We start from the raw sequence: 17,548 nt of genomic DNA, 5'->3' as shown, positions 1-17,548 counted from the left end.
TAAGTCTTCATGATACTCTTTGGATAGTCTAGGCTGTTGCCTCCCCAAAACCCAATTAGTAGGAATAAGGACCATTTTTCTGAAAAGCTGCAGACTTATCTCATGGTTACTAATGTTTCTTAATAAAGAGGAAGTACATATTTTCCCTGAGAAGTATGATAGTATACTAAATTCTCCAAAGAAATTTTAATGAAAACATCAGCCAGGAGATTGCTCCCATAAATGAGTGGCATTTGGACTTGTAGGATTTCGATTCATTGTAGGATTTATTTCATTCAGAACTCTGAATCTATTCCTTTTTTTTTTTCTTGTAAAAGGAAACCCTGCAGCAGGTGAAAATTATCTCAATAAACAACCCACTTGTTTTTCTGAATGTAAAGAAGTTTCATACTGATCTAATGAATATAATCCAAAAAGAAAATGCCAGCAACCAGCCACTTGATGAAATCAGCAAGGTAGGGTCAACTCTTTCATGATTACAATATCATGCTACAGATAACCTTATAACATGATGCCCCAAAAACGTTATCATGTAAATATAATATGTTATAAAAGTGTTTAGAGACCTCTTCCTGAGCAAAACCTTATATTGTATTATACTTTTTATTTGGCTCTTGTAGTTAGCCTTTAGGTAATTGCTTTTGTTCATTCATTTGTTCAGTTGTTCACTTACTCATTAATTCAGCATATATCTAATGGACATGTGTACTAAGTGCTATAACCCTGAGGAGAATACATAAGACAAATCACTTAAATCAAAGGATCTTTTTACCAAGAGAAAGAAGAGTTAGATCTACCTCTAAAAGAGAATATGGTAAATGACTCAGAGAAGGATAAACTGTTGCCATCATTATAACGTTATTTTAAAATGCCATCATTCTTTATCTCCATAAATTATCTCAATTAACACAGATAGCAAATCAAATGTGCATCAGGATGAGTTCATGTGAATGAGCTATCTGTAATCATTTGAATCCTTAAGCTCTCTGCAATGTTAAGAGCATGGACTTTGGAGCTAAGCTGCCTGGGTGAGCCACTCAGGAATGGTGGGACCCTAATCAAGTTATTTAATCTTTTCTGTTTCAGTTTCCTAATCAGTACTAGAGATGATTAAATGAGTTAATATACACAAAGAAATTAGAATAGTGCCTAGCCTACTCAATACTATAAAATCTTAGCTAGAATTATTAGTTTGATTGAGTGCAAATAATGCCCTCTCAATGAAGCATTTCTTGACTTTTAGATAACAAAGATCTCTTTTTTCTCTTGTATCCTTGAGCATATACTATCTCCCAGTCAGTCAGATGCATAGGAGACCTTGGCCCTTCCACTTCTGGTGTCTCAGGAGCTAATTCCACATTCCTGTCTCTGCAGCTTCATGCTTCTGCCTCTGGGCCTCATAGTGATCCACACAACAGAGGTCCTAAATACAAGATCAGATATGAAATTTGCTGGGCACAGTTCGAAATGAAAATGTGAAGTTCCTTGTTCAACAGTTGTTGGAATTTCAAAATGGTGACAGCAGAACATTAAGCCAAATGAGAGACCCTTCTAAGCATGGGGTCCTGTGTGACTGCACAGGGCTCAAGCCCATGAAGCTGGCCCTGTCTATATATCTCCAGACCTTCTTTACCCCTCACTGTGATCTTTAGGATGTCACTTTCATTGGAATATTAGGAACTAGCACCTTTGATTTTGGGGTGAGAAGAACTTGCTCTTATGCCAAAGGGGGAGATATATTCCTAATTGTTCAAGTTGTATATTAGGCCTATTTTTAATCACAAAGCCATTCTATACCTTACAGAGTGTTAAACTGTATTATGAGAGAGGTAGGCTCTTGTGGCTGACATTAAGCTCATAACACCATGCATAACAATATTGTGGGAAAATCTGTCTAGAGTGTCAAATAACCTAATTAACCCACAAGAAGTTGTGGTCTTATTTTACCAAAATCTAAATTTACTTATTGAAATAATATACTAGTTTGTGGGCTTCATCATTTCTAGTAGAGTACCTGACATGAGGATTCTTATAACAAATTATTTACCGATAGTCGATAGTGTTTTCCTTAGAATATTTTCCTGCAAGATTAAGGTTGCTCCAACTTGTTTTCAGAAATTGCAAATTGGCATGTGTTTACCTTGTAGTGTACCTTAGAAACAAATTTCATTAACACAGTCTTCTGTGAGAAGGTTCTACATATATGATTTTACCTACTTGGGACTTCAGAAAATTGAGTCTAAAAATCAAATAGAGTTTATTGAATCTAGGTTATTGGTACGTAATGGCACCCAAAAGGATTCTTTAATTCAGAACTTTATGATGGTGAGAAAGAATTTGTTGAAACTGAGCTCTACTCTAATGATAATAAAGCAAATATTGTATGTATATTTGTATGTTATGAATTTTAAAGGACATAACAAGGACTCAGATGGCACTCTGGAATTCCTCCTCTCAGAGGAACCTGGGGTAAACCTTTATTCAGAATGCTTAAAAGGATAGTCTTGAGCATGGATGCTCTTTTGGGCAACTCATATTGTCCTTGTCACACACTGTCTGCCTAGGATATCTACTTATTTTAAGGACTATGCACTTATTGTAAGTTCAGTTTTGGAGTAACAAGTCTGCATCAATTAATCTCTGCGGCAGCTTTGCCTTCCTTTATCAGGCTGAACACAGCAGTCTATGGTTGTTCCTTGAACTGGAGTGCTCTGCCAGGGACTTGATCTTCTCTTCTCTGGCAGCTGAATTTTCAACAGATAGTAGTGATGGAAGGGCATTTTAAACATTCCAGAGCAGGAAGATTTACATCCTGTTCAAAACATAAACTGAAAAAGGATCTCCTGTTAGGTTATGTAACAATATACTTCTATATCGTTATACTGCTATACTTCCTGTATATCACTATTAAATATCTCCCTGAATGCAGAAGCTTAGAAGGATCTCAGGCTGCTAGTGTTTGATGGATTCATGCTCATTATTATATAGGCTACAGATATTCACTATAATATTATCACCATTTTGTGGTCTCACTTTGCAAGAGAAGTTTCAATCTGCTGTTTACCTAAAATTTTCTTTTGCTCAGACAAGGTTTTTTTTTTAAAGTAGATTTTAGTTTTTGGAACAGTTTTAGATTTACAGAGAAAAATTGAGAAGTTAGTATAGAGAGTTCCTATATACCCCACACCACACAGTTTCCTCTATTATTAACTTCTTGTATTAGTGTGACATATTTATTATAATCGATCAACCAATATGGGTACATTATCATTAATTATAGTCCATGCTTTATTCAGATTTACTTAGTTTTACCTAATGTCCTTTTACTGCTCCAGAATTCCAGCCAGGATATTACATTACAGTTAGTTGTCCTGTCTCCTTAGATTCTCTTGGCTGTGATAGTTTCTTAGACTTTCCCTTTTTTGATGGCCTTGACAGTTTTGAGTAGTACTGGTCAGGTATTTTGTAGAATGCCCCTCTGGTGGAATTATCTCTTATTTTTCTCATGGTAGGACTGGATATATGGGTTTTCAGGAGGAAAACTATAGAGGTGAAGTGCCATTTTCATCACATTGTTTCAAGGGTACATAATATAAGCATGATTTATCACTGTTGATGTTGACCTTGATCACTTGGATGAGATAGTATTTGTCAGGTTTCTTCACTGTAAAGTTACTCTTTTTTCCCCTTTCCATGCTGTAGTCCTTGAAAGCAAGTCACTCTGTGCAGCCTGTACTTAAGGAGTATGGAGTCATTCTCCACCTTCTCGAGGGGGGAGTATCTGATTTAAACTTCTTCTGCAGGAGAGATTTCAGACAAGGTATTTTAAGAGGAGGGAAAGGAATCACATTTGTTGACTGTCTCTCAAGGGCAAGTCCCTTTAAGTGGGCTATCTAACTTAATTGTTATCAGCCCCATGATGTAACTGACTTTACCTGAATGTTACAAAAAAGGAAGATTGAGACTTAGAAATGTAAAATAACCTGGTGAAAATTATTTGATAACTGTCAGAATCAGACTTAAAATATATACGCTGAACCACTGGGATTAAGAAGGGAAAATAGATGTTTTGTGGTCACCCTCTAAGATGAAATCTGATTTCATGAGAAAAGCAATATAATGTAGAAGTTTGAAGCATGAGGTGCAGAGTGGAAAGACATGAGCTCAGGTTCTAACTCAGTTCTTACTAGCTTTGTGACTTTGGTCAGATTATTTAACCATTTCAATCTTTAGAAGTCTTCCAAATTCAGAAATTTTCCAACTTTCGGATGAAAAATGAGATCAGTAAATTCATAGGATTATTCTGAGGATTAAATGATTAATGTAAAGTTCTTGGTATATAATAAGTACTCAAGAAATAACAATTGTTATCATCATTAACAGTAATAACAATAACACATTTTTGAGAAGTACAGGGCATGTTATAATGTTAGAGGAATCAATTATTTTTAATTTCAAAGAAGTTTAATTGTAGGATATAGAGTCGTTTTCATTCTCCAGCATTTCCATAAGTCAGGAATGTTTTTTCTTGGACATTTTCATGGAGCTTCAGATGAACAGCTAACTTTAAAAATATTTATTTTTATTGGAGTATGGTTGATTTACAATATTGTGTTAGTTTCAGGTTACAACAAAATGATTCAGTTATACAAACATATGTATCTTTTTTTTTCAGATTCTTTTCACTTACAGGTTATTACAAAATATTGAGTACAGTTCCCTGTGCTACACAGTAGGTCCTTGTTGGTTATATGCTTCATGTATAGTAGTGTGTATATGTTAATCCCCAAATCCTAATTTATCCTTCCCTCACACTTTCCCCATTGGTAACCATACACTTGTTTTCTATGTCTATGAGTCTGTTTTTGTTTTGTAAATAAGTTCATTTGTATCATTAATTTTTTAGCTTCCACATATACGCGATATCATATGATATTTATCTCTGTCTGGCTTACTTCACATTACTCAGCCATAAAAAAGAATAAAATAATGCCATTTGCAGCAACATGGATGGACCTAGAGTTTATCATATTAAGCGAACAGCTAACTTTTGTATAATATGAAATATATGGTTGGCGGTCTCTCTTTGAGAGTGCTGTGTTAATGAAGTTAATTTCTGACTGGGTACGCTACAATGAAAAACACGTACAAATGTTCAATTCCTGATCAAATATTAAAACAAACTTAATCTTGCAGAAAACGTTCTAAAGAAGATAGTCTGACTTGATAATTTAAATTATCTACTGAGCTAACATAAGCTTAGAACTAATTATTTTATTATTTTAGTTTGTTGTATTTATCATTCTGAAAAAAAGCTAGGAAAAATAATTATTGGATACTAGTTTTCTTTGTTATTTATGGAGAAAAGAATGATGTTCTTTTTCAGGGACAGAAATGAATTTTTATAATGTTATTCTTCTTTATATTTGTTTTCATTTCAGTGTGAACAAAACACATTGCTCAATTCTCTATCCAATGGCATTTGCAATGGTGAGTTAGCTTAAAAAACAACTAAGTGTTCTGACTTGAATATAGACCAGAGAATGAAATCTTCTTCCCCTTCTTCTCCCTCTCTGCCTCCTACTTCTGTCTTCCCTCTCTCCTCCTGATCTACATCCTCCCTCCCCTCTCCACCTTCTCTTCCTCCCTCCTCCTATTCTCTCCTCCTCCATCTCCCTCCTCTTTGTCTACTCCATCCTCCTCTTTTTTCTCTCTTCCTCCTTCTTTCTCTTATCTCTCTCCTATTCTGTCCTCCCCCTTCCTCCTTCTTTTCTTCTTCTTCCCTCTCATCCTCCTAATCTTTTAGAAGTGAATTTAAGATGTATAAACCTACAAAGGATGAAGGTGTAAAACTTTATTATGAGGCATTAAGAATACCTGAAACACAAATTAATGGTACTATTTTTGTAAAAATGGAAGGAAATACAATGTCCACTGATCAGAATGTACAATATTGAAAAGATGTCAGTTCTTGAGTTTATTTATAGATATAAATTGAGTCACAATTAAAATTCCAATAGGACATTTTAATGGCAATTGACAAGCTCATTCTCAATTTTGTACAAAATCAAATGGCCAAGAATAGGCACAACTGTTGAAATACATGAACAAGTGGGAGAGCATGTTTTCTTATGTATGTATAGATGTATTATAAAGCCCTAATAATCAGTGGAGTGTGGTACTGGTTCAAAGATAAGTGAACAGATCAATAGGACAGAGTAGAGAGCACAGAAGTAAGGAAAAAATCTCACATATATTGGTGTTTTATTTGTGACAAATGTGGCACTGGAGAGCAGTGAGTAAAAGACAGTCTTGTTAATATACAATGATGAGACAATCATGTATCCATAATGAATGAAATTAGACCTTTATCTCATACCATACCCCAAATCAGTACCAGCTGGATCAAAGTCCTAGGAGTGGTAGACAAATTATAAATTTAGAAGAGAACATAGGAGAATATATATAAGAAATGTTAAACATTATCATTAAAATTCACTAGATTATTATCAAGAGCTTTTGTTTACCAAAAGGCATCATATAAAGCATAAAGAGATAAGCCAGAGTAAAAGGAGATAGGTGTAACAAATAGAATGGAGAAAGAATTGCACTCCCCAGGATATCAAGGAGTAAAAATGGCAGATGGCCTGTTAGGAAAATGGGCACGAGACATGAACAGACATTTCACAAAATGAGACATTTTCAAATATACCAATAAACATATGAGAATATGCTTAAATTCACTATTGTTATTTATAATAGTTATTGAGGAAATGTATATTAAATTCATAATAACTAACACTACATATATATGTATATATATGTATATATATACATAATTGATATTTTTAAAAGTCTGACAATACCAAGTATTGGTGAGGATGTACAGCAACAAAAAGTTTCTTGCAGTGCTAGTGGGAGTGTAAACTGTTACAACCACCTTGGAAAACAGTTTCACAATATCATATAAAGTTGAAGATACCATACCTTATGACAAGCAATTCCACTCCCAGTTATACATTCTAGCAATTTACATAAACAAGAATGTTCACACAGTATTGTTTGTAACTACACAAACCTGTAAACAGCTCATATTTCAAAAAAAAATTATCAGGTATATATAACTATGGAATATTTGTACATTTGAATTTTTATTTGATATATTTATTATACTATATACATATATAATAATGAAAACTAGATGAGTCTTATAAACTTAATTGGGCAAAAATAAAAAGATGAAAGAAAACATTAAATTCAAATTCCATTATATAAACTTAAAAAAAAAAACAGGAAAAGCTGACATACTGATTTTTGTTCTTCTAAAGACAATAAAAAAGGAATCTCTTAATATCTGTACCTGGAAACATATACAAGATTGTTCATAGTAGCTTTGTTTATAATTCTCCCAAATGCAGAAACAACTAAAATATTTATTAACAGTACAGTGGATAAAGAACATATGGAATGTTTATATAAATACATATTATAATAAATACATATTATAATATCTATTATATTACTTTATGTAAAGTATTCTAAATAAATGTATAACATATAGAATAGAATAAAATAAATATCATATAAATATATGAATTAATTGCATGACCCACATCAACATGGATGCAGCTCAGATGTTAGCTTCTCTGGTCTCTTCTGACTTCTTGTAGCGAATTTACTTTCTCCTACATTGTGCTTTCAAAGGACGCTTGTATAATACTGGTATTGTACTTATTTAATGATCATTTCTTAAAGGTCTCACTTTTCTGCTAATCTGGAAACTTTTTAAGGGCATTCTCACCTCTGCATCACTAGATCAGGCTCACTTTGCACAGAGCAGTAGCTGATGGGCATGGTCACCTTTGCTCTGTCCTTGTGAAATTTTGGCACCCAGTGGCCCTTTTATAGTAGCTAGGACTGGTTGACCAGAATATTTTTCTGGTATTTTCCTTCTCTCCCCTCTTCTGACACTCCAAAGTATCTAGGTTCTCGCATCTCTCACCCTTGTTCAGGGGCAACCTCCTGTTCTCACTTCCCTGTGCCTTAAATCCTCAGGTTTCATTTACTGCTCATGTTCTTGGTTTCCTCTCTCAATTTAACTAGTAAAACTTATAACTCTTGGTTTTATTGCCTTTACATTTTCACTTCTGTGACTCTAATTCTGTCCTTAACCATATTCAAAATGAATTAGTATGACTTTCATATTTTTTTTCTGCTATGAGACAGTCTTTGTCTTACTCCATGGATAGAAAATACCCAGTTTCCCATGCTTACATCAGACAGAATTAATTAATCAAGGCACTTCCTCCTATGAGCCAAAGTAACCTGAGAATCTTCTAAACAGGCAGTTGTAAGAAGCTGCTACAAATGGTTGGTGTTGACACACAAGCTGAGATGTAGTTGCCATCCCAGCTTTATTCTATTCTGTGATGTAATGATACATTAATCTTAAACCACCTTTTTAAAAAAGCCTTCTTATGCATTAGAGATTATAAAGATTCCTTCTGAGGATCAAGTGCCCACTCCTCATCTTGACACCTAAAACCCTTCCTTATTTTCTCAAACTGATTTCCCTTTTACTACACATTACACAAGTTCTCTATCCCAATCAGATGAATCAGTTCATGACCCCTACATCTAATTTTATTGTCCCTGGATCTGATCCTTTATTTATCTTCTCCCTTCTAGAACAATCTACTTTTTTGCCAATCCAAATACTATATTTTCTTCAAGGTTTAATAGAGAAGTAAAGTAAATTGAAGGGACACACTCTTTGGCAATCTCAGGTAGACAAAGAAGTCAGCCAGATCCATAGAGGGGAATATACAGTCAAGTGCAGCCTGGAATTCAGTGTCTTCAGCTGTAAGATGGAAATCATAGTGACATGGAGAGACTACCGCATGCCTCACTCGGTCACATATCACCTTACATGGTTATAAAGTTGTTTCATTCATCCATATTTTCCTCCTAACTAGATTTTTAAGGGAAGAAATGTATTTTAAATTCCATTGCATTATCCTTTATTGTCCAATGAACACTAGGTCAGTGAATGAAAATTACAGTGCTAATACTTGTATAGCACTTCCAAGTTTTCAAAGGACATTCTTCTGAATAACTGAAATAGATAATTGGCAACTATACTTCCATTTTCAAATAGGTAATAGGATACTATTCATTTTACTGATGAAAATGTTGAGGACATAGATAACTAACTTGCTCAGAATTGTGCAGTTGGTTAGGGACAGAGGAGGAACTCAAGTCCCTGTCTAAGACAGACATGTGTACAGGAAAGGGTGCTTAAAGCTGGGATTTGGGAGTTCTGAGCCAGATGCAGTCTGCAGGAACACAACCAAGAAGGGTTGGTTGGTGCTAATACAGGGAAAAGGAGGTAACAGACAGCACCATCTTCCTCTGCTTTGGTTGAAAGCTTGTGAAAATGGAGATAGAGGATGAACTTAAAAGAGATTTCAGTATGTACTTAACATAACCAGCACAGTTTGGGTGTTGGGGGAAGAGAGAGGGCAATACAAATGATGATTTGAAACTTTGAACCGCTCAAACTGGGATAAATAACAGGAAATCCAGGAGGGTAGCTAAAAGGAAAGGGAAGTTTATTTTAGGAGATGGTGAATTTAAGATACTGGGAGATCATCAGGAGACATCCATGAGTTTTGGGGACCACTGAAGAGATCTGGAAGTAACTAAAGCAAAGGGAGTTATCAGCTGGGAAAGGGAGTAGGAAAGAGGAAAGAATAAAAAATACCCCCTCCAAACAATCTTTATAGAAGAGGAAGATTGGATTGAAAAATCAAAATATGTAAATACATATAAACTACATAAATAATAAGATGGAAATCATCATATTTCTCTGAATGAAAACAAAAATTGCACAAATGTGAACAAATCTTCCATTAACATGTTTAGTATGTTGTGTTCCAAAACATTTTAGTCACATTGTGCCATTACCAAGAGGCACTCTGTCAACGTCTCTCTTAGCATTGTGATTTTTCAGGTTCATCTCCACCATCTTCTTTTAACATCTTTATTGGTGTATAATTGCTTTACAATGGTGTGTTAGTTTCTGCTTTACAAGAAATTGAATCACCTATACATATATGTATATCCCAATATGTAGTCCCTCTTGCGTCTACCTCCGACCTTCCACATGCCACCCCTCTAGGTGGTCACAAAGCACCCAGCTAATCTCCCTGTGGTATAAGGATGCTTCCCACTAGCTATCTATTTTATATTTGGTAGTATATATAAGTCCATGCCACTGTCTCACTTTATCCCAGCTTACCTTTCCCCCTCCCCATGTCCTCAAGTCCATTCTCTATGTCTACGTCTTTATTTCTGTCTTGCCCCTAGGTTCATCAGAACATTTTTTTTTTTTAGATTCCATATATATGTGTTAGCATGCTGTATTTATTTTTATCTTTCTAACTTACTTCACTCGATATGACAGTCTCTATGTCCATCGACCTCACTACAAATAACTCAATGTAGTTTCTTTTTATGGCTGAGTAATATTCCATTGTATATATGTGCCACATGTTTATGCATTCATCAGTTGATGGACTCTTAGGTTGCTTCCATGTCCTGGCTATTGTAAATAGTGCTGCAATGAATATTGTGGTACATGACTCTTTTTGAATTACGGTTTTCTCAGGGTATATGCACAGTACTGGGAATGCTGGGTCGCATGGTAGTTCTAGTTTTAGTTTTTTTAAGGAACCTCCATACTGTTTTCCATAGTGGCTGTATCAATTTACATGCCCACCAGCAGTGCAAGAGGGTTCCCTTTTCCCCGCACCCACTCCAGCATTTACTGTTTGCAGATTTTTTGTTGATGGCCATTCTGACTGGTGTGAGGTGATACCTCATTGTCGTTTTGATTTGCATATCTCTAATGATTAGTGATGTCGAGCATCCTTTCATGTGTTTGTTGGCAATCTGTATATCTTCTTTGGAGAAATGTCTATTTAGGTCTTCTGCCCAATTTTGGATTGGGATGTTTGTTTTTTTGTAATTGAGCTGCATCAGATGCTTGTAAATTTTGGAGATTAATCCTTTGTTAGTTGCTTCACTTGCAGATATTTCCTCCCATTCTGAGGGTTGTCTTTTCATCTTGTTTATGGTTTCATTTGCTGTGCAAAAGCATTTAAGTTTCATTAGACCCCATTTGTTTATTTTTGTTCTTATTTCCATTTCTCTAGGAGGTGGGTCAAAGAGGATCTTGCTGTGATTTATGTCATAGAGTGTTCTGCCTATGTTTTCCTCTAAGAGTTTGATGGTGTGTGGACTTACATTTAAGTCTTTAATACATTTTTAGTTTATTTTTGTGTATGGTGTTAGGGAGTCTTCTAATATCATTCATTTACATATAGCTGTCCAGTTTTCCCAGCACCACTTATTGAAGAGGCTGTCTTTTCTCCATTGGATATTCTTGCCAAATTTATCAAAGATAAGGGGGCCATATGTGTGTGAGTTCATCTCTAGGCTTTCTATCCTGTTCCATTGATCTATATTTCTGTTTTTGTGCCAGTACCAAACTGTCTTGATTACTGTAGCTTTGCAGTATAGTCTGCAGCCTGTGAGCCTGATTCCTCCAGCTCTGTTTTTCTTTCTTAAGATTGCTTTGGCTATTTGGGGTCTCTTGTGTTTGCATACAAATTTGGAAAGTTTTTGTTCTAGTTCTGTGAAAAATGCCATTGGTAGTTTGATAGGGATGGAATTGAATCTGTAGATTGCTTTGGGTAGTGTAGTCATTTTCACAATATTGATTCTTCCAACCCAAAAGCATGGTATATCTCTCCATCTGTTTGTATCATATTTAATTTTTTCATCAATGTCTTATAGTTTTCTGCATACAGGTCTTTTGTCTCCTTAAGTAGGTTTATTCCTAGGTATTTTATTCTTTTTCTTGCAATGGTAAATGGAATTGTCTCCTTAATCTCCTTTTCTGATCTTTCATTGTTAGTGTATAGAAATGCAAGAGATTTCTGTGCATTAATTTTGTATCCTGCTACTTTACCAAATTCATTGATTAGCTCTAGTAGTTTTCTGGTAGCATCTTTAGGATTCTCTATGTATAGTATCATGTCATCTGCAAACAGTGACAGCTTTATTTCTTCTTTTCCGATTTGGATTCCTTTTATTTCTTTTACTTCTCTGATTGCTCTGGCTAAAACTTCCAAAACTATGTTGAATAACACTGGTGAGAGTGGGCAAACTTGTTTTCTTACTGATCTTAGTGGAAATGGTTTTATTTTTCACCATTAAAAACCATGTTGGGTGTGGGTTTGTCACATATGGCCTTTATTATGTTGAGGTAAGTTCCCACTATACCTACATTCTGGCTGTTTTTTTTTTTTATCATAAATGGGTGTTGAATTTTGTCGAAAGCTTTTTCTGCATCTATTGAGATGATCATATGTTTTTCTCCTTCAATTTGTTAATATGGTGTATCACATTGATTGAATTGCGTTTATTGAAGAATCCTTACATTCCTGGGATAAACCCCACGTGGTCATGGTGTATGATCTTATTAATGAGCTGTTGGATTCTGTTTGCTACTATGTTTTTTGAGGATTTTTGCATCTATATTCACCACTGATATTGGCCTATAGTACTCTTTTTTTGTGACATCTTTTTCTGGTTTTGTTAAGAGGGTGGCCTCATAGGATAAGTTTGTGAGTGTTCCTCCCTCTGCTTTACTTTAGAAGAGTTTGAGAAGGGCAGGTGATAACTCTTCCCTAAATGTTTGATAGAATTCACCTGTGAAGCCTTCTGGTCCTTGGCTTATGATTGTTGGAAGATTGTAAATCACAGTCCCAATTTCAGTGCTTGTGTTTCGTCTGTATATTTTTTTAATTTTTTCCTGGTTAAGTCTCAGAAAGTTGTGCTTTTCTAAGAATTTGTCCATTTCTTCCAGGTTGTCCATTTTATTGGCATAGAGTTGCTTGTAGTAATCTCTCATGGTGCTTTGTATTTCTTCAGTGTCAGTTGTTACTTCTCCTTTTTCATTTCTAATTCTATTGTTTTGAGTCTTCTCCCTTTTTTTTTCTTTTTTAACATAGTTATTGGAGTATAATTGGTTTACAATGGTGTGTTAGTTTCCGTTTTATAACAAAGTGAATCAGCTATACATATATCCTCATATCTCTTTCCTCTTGCATCTTCCTCCCTCCCACCTTCCCTATCCCGCCATCTATCTGGTCACAAAGCACTGAGCTGATCTCCCTGTGCTATGTGACTACTTCCCACTAGCTATCTATTTTACATTTGGTAGTGTATATATGTCCATATATACACTACCACTCTCTCAGTTTGTCCCAGCTTACCCTTCCCACTCCCCGTGTCCTCAAGTCCATTCTCTAGTAGGTCTGCGTCTTTATTCCCGTCTGGTCCCTAGGTTCTTCAAGACCATTTTTTCTTTTACTTTTAGATTCCATATATATGTGTTAGCATACAGTATTTGTTTTTCTCTTTCTGACTTACTTCACTCTGTATGACAGACTCTAGGTCCATCCACCTCACTACAAATAACTCAATTTCGTTTCTTTTTATGGCTGAGTAATATTCTATTGTATATATGTGCCACATCTTCTTTATCCATTCATCTGTCAATGGACACTTAGGGTGCTTCCATGTCCTCGCTATTGTAAGTAGAGCTGCAATGAACATTGTGATACATGACTCTTTTTGAATTATGGCTTTTTCAGGGTATATGCCTAGTAGTGGAATTGCTGGGTCATATGGGAGGTCTATTTTTAGTTTTTTAAGGAACCTCCATACTGTTCTCCATAGTGGCTGAACCAATTCACATTCCCACCAACAGTGCAAGAGTGTTCCCTTTTCTCCACACCCTCTACAGCATTTATTGTTTCTAGATTTTTTGATGATGGCCATTCTGCCCAGTGTGAGAGGATATCGCAACGTAGTTTTGATTTGCATTTCTCTAATGATTAATGATGTTGAGGATTCTTTCATATGCTTGTTGGCAATCTGTGTATCTTCTTTGGAGAAATGTCTATTTAGGCCTTCTGCCCATTTTTGTATTGGGTTTTTTGTTTTTTTGATATTGAGCTACATGAGCTGCTTGTAAATTTTGGAGATTAATCCTTTGTCAGTTGCTTCATTTGCAAATATTTTCTCCCATTTGGAGGGTTGTATTCTCATCTTGTTCATGTTTTCCATTGCTGTGCAAAAGCTTTTAAGTTTCATTAGGTCCCATTTGTTTATTTTTATTTCCATTCCTCTAGGAGGTGGGTCAAAAGGGATCTTGCTGTCATTTATGTCATAGAGTGTTCTGCCTATGTTTTCCTCTAAGAGTTTGATAGTGTCTGGCCTTACAGTTAGGTTCTTAATGCATTTTGAGTTTATTTTTGTGTATGGTTTTAGGGAGTGTTCTAATTTCATTCTTTTACACGTAGCTGTCCAGTGTTCCCAGCACCACTTATTGAAGAGGCTGTCTTTTCTCTGTTGGATATTCTTGCCTCCTTTATCAAAGATAAGGTGACCACATGTGCATGGGTTTATCTCTGGGCTTTCTATCCTGTTCCATTGAGCTATATTTCTGTTTTTGTGCCAATACCATACTGTCTTGATTACCATAGCTTTGTAGTGTAGTCTGAAGTCAGGGTGCTGATTCCTCCAGCTGCATTTTTCTTTCTCAAGATTGCTTTGGCTCTTCGGGGTGTTTTGTATTCCATAAAAATTGTGAAATTTTTCCTCCCAGTTCTGCAAAAAATGCTAGTGGTAGTTTGATGGGGATTGCATTGAATCTGTACGTTACTTTGGGTAATATAGTCATTTTCACAATGTTGATGCTTCCAATCCAAGAACATGGTATATTTCTCCATCTATTTGTATCACCTTTAATTTCTTTCTTCAGTGTCTTATAGTTTTCTGCATATAGGTCCTTTGTCTCCTTAGGTAGGTTTATTCCTAGATATTTTATACTTTTTGTTGCAGTGGTGAATGGGAGCGTATTCTTAATTTCAGCTTCATATTTTTCATCATTAGTGTATAGGAATGAAAGAGATTTCTGTGCATTAATTTTGTATCCTGCTACTTTACCAAATTCATTGATTAGCTCTAGTAGTTTTCTGGTAGCATCTTTAGGATTCTCTATGTATAGTATCATGTCATCTGCAAACAGTGACAACTTTACTTCTTCTTTTCCACTTTGGATTCCTTTTATTTCTTTTTCTTCTCTAATTGCTGTGGCTAAGACTTCCAAAACTATGTTGAATAATACTGGTGAGAGTGGGCAACCTTATCTTGTTCCTGATCTTAGTGGAAATGGTTTCAGTTTTTCACCGTTGAGAACGATGTTAGCTATGGGTTTGTCATATATGGCCTTTATTATGTTGAGATAAGTTCCCGCTATGCCTACTTTCTGAATGGTTTTTATTATACATGGGTGTTGAATTTTTTCGAATGTTTTCTCTGCATCTATTGAAATAATCATTTGGTTTTTCTCCTTCAATTTGTTAATATGGTGTATCACATTGATTGATTTGCATATAATGTAGAATCCTAGCATTCCTGGGATAAATCCCACTTGATCATGGAGTTTGATCTTTTTAATGTGTTGTTGGATTCTGTTTGCTAGCATTTTGCTGAGGATTTTTGCATATATGTTCATCCGTGATATTGGTCGGTAGTTTCCTGTTTTTGTGACATCTTTGTCTGCTTTTGGTGTCATGGTGATTGTGGCCTCATAGAATATGTTTGGGAGTGTTCCTCCATCTGCCATATTTTGGAAGAGTTTTAGAAGGATAGGTGTTACCTCTTCTCTAAATGTTTGTTAGAATTCGCCTGTGAAGCCATTTGGTCCTGGGCCTTTGTTTGTTGGAAGATTTTTAATCACAGTTTCAATTTCATTGCTTGTGATTGGTCTGTTCATATTTTCTATTTCTTCCTGGTTCAGTCTAGGAAGGTTGTGCATTTCTAAGAATTTGTCCATTTCTTCCAGGTTGTCCTTTTTATTGGCATATAGTTGCTTGTAGTAATCTCTCATGATCCTTGGTATTTCTGCAGTGTCAGTTGTTATTTCTCCTTTTTCATTGCTAGTTCTATTGATTTGAGTCTTACCCCATTTTTTCTTTCTGAGTCTGGCTAACGGTTTCTCAATTTTGTTTATCTTCTCAGAGAAACAGCTTTTTATTTATTTATTTATTTATTTTTTGTGGTACACGGGTCTCTCACTGTTGTGGCTTCTCCCATTGCAGAGCACAGGCTCCGGACACGCAGGCTCAGTGGCCATGGCTCACGGGCCCAGCCTCTCCGCAGCATGTGGGCTCTTCCCAGACTGGGACACAAACCCATGTCCCCTGCATTGGCAGGTGGACTCTCAACCACTGCGCCACCAGGGAAGCCCTCAGAAAACAGCTTTTAGTTTTATTGATCTTTGCTCTCATTTCCTTCATTTATTTTTTATTTATTTCTGGTCTTATCTTTATGGTTTCTTTCCTTCTGGTAACTTTGCGGTTTTTTTGTTCTTCTTTCTCTAATTCCTTCAGGTGTAAGGTTAGTTGGTTTATTTGAGGTGTTTCTTGTTTCTTAAGGTTGGATAGTATTGCTATATTCTTCCCTCTTAATACTGCTTTTGCTGCATCCCTTAAGTTTTGGCTCATCTTGTTTTCATTTTCCTTTGTTTCTAGATATTTTGTGATTTCCTCTTTGATTTCTTCAGTGATCTCTTGGTTATTAAGTAGTGTATTGTTTATCCTCCATGTGTTTGTATTTTTTACATATGTTTTCCTGTAATTGATATCTAGTCTCATATTGTTGTGGTCAGAAAAGCTACCTCGTACGATTTCAATTTTCTTAAATGTACCAAGGCTTGATTTGTGACCCAAGATATGATGTATCCTGGAGAATGTTTCATGAGCTCTTGAGAAAAAGTGTATTGTGTTGTTTCTGGATGGAATGTCCTATAAATATCAATTAAGTTCATCTTGTTTAATGTATCATTTATAGGTAGTGTTTTCTTATTTATTTTCATTTTTGATGATCAGTCCATTGGTGAAATTGGGGTGTTACATTCCCCTAGTGTGATTGTGTTACTGTCGATTTCTCCTTTTATGGCTGTTAGTATTTGCCTTATCTATTGAGATGCTCCTATGTTGGGTTCATAAATATTTACAATTGTTATATCTTCTTCTTGGATTGATCCCTTGATCATTATGTAGTGTCCTTCTTTTCTCTTGTAATAGTCTGTGTTTTAGAGTCCATTTTGTCTGATATGAGAATTGCTACTCCAGATTTATTTTGATTTCCATTTGCATGGAATATCTTTTTCCATCCCCTCACTTTCAGGATGCATGTGTCGCTAGGTCTGAAGTGGGTCTCTTGTAGACAGCATATTTACATTCTTCTTTTTGTATACTTATACTTTTTTTGTATACTTATACTTCTTTTTGTATACATTCAGCCAGTCTATGTCTTTTGGTTGGAGCATTTAGTCCATTTACACTTAAAGTAGTTACTGATATGTATGTTCCTATTACCATTTTCTTACTTTTTGGAGGTTGTTATT

At 35.4% G+C, this 17,548-nt stretch overlaps 1 protein-coding gene across 1 annotated transcript in view; it reads left to right on the top strand.

Moving 5' to 3' along the window:
• SLC26A7 (solute carrier family 26 member 7) overlaps window positions 1-17,548 on the top strand; it is a 186,297-nt gene that overhangs the window by 148,539 nt on the left and 20,210 nt on the right. Inside the window, exons 13-14 of the mRNA XM_022584546.2 lie at window positions 318-455; window positions 5,442-5,490. Coding sequence (XP_022440254.2) covers window positions 318-455; window positions 5,442-5,490 — 187 coding nt within the window. The remainder of the gene's footprint in view (window positions 1-317; window positions 456-5,441; window positions 5,491-17,548) is intronic.

Source organism: Delphinapterus leucas, chromosome 17 (genome assembly GCF_059928025.1).
Source record: "Delphinapterus leucas isolate spDelLeu-1000000601 "Yukka" chromosome 17, BTC_Dleu_Yukka2, whole genome shotgun sequence".
NCBI lineage: Eukaryota > Metazoa > Chordata > Mammalia > Artiodactyla > Monodontidae > Delphinapterus > Delphinapterus leucas.
Note: the sequence above shows the minus strand (reverse complement) of the source record. Positions and strands in the feature narration are given on the sequence as shown.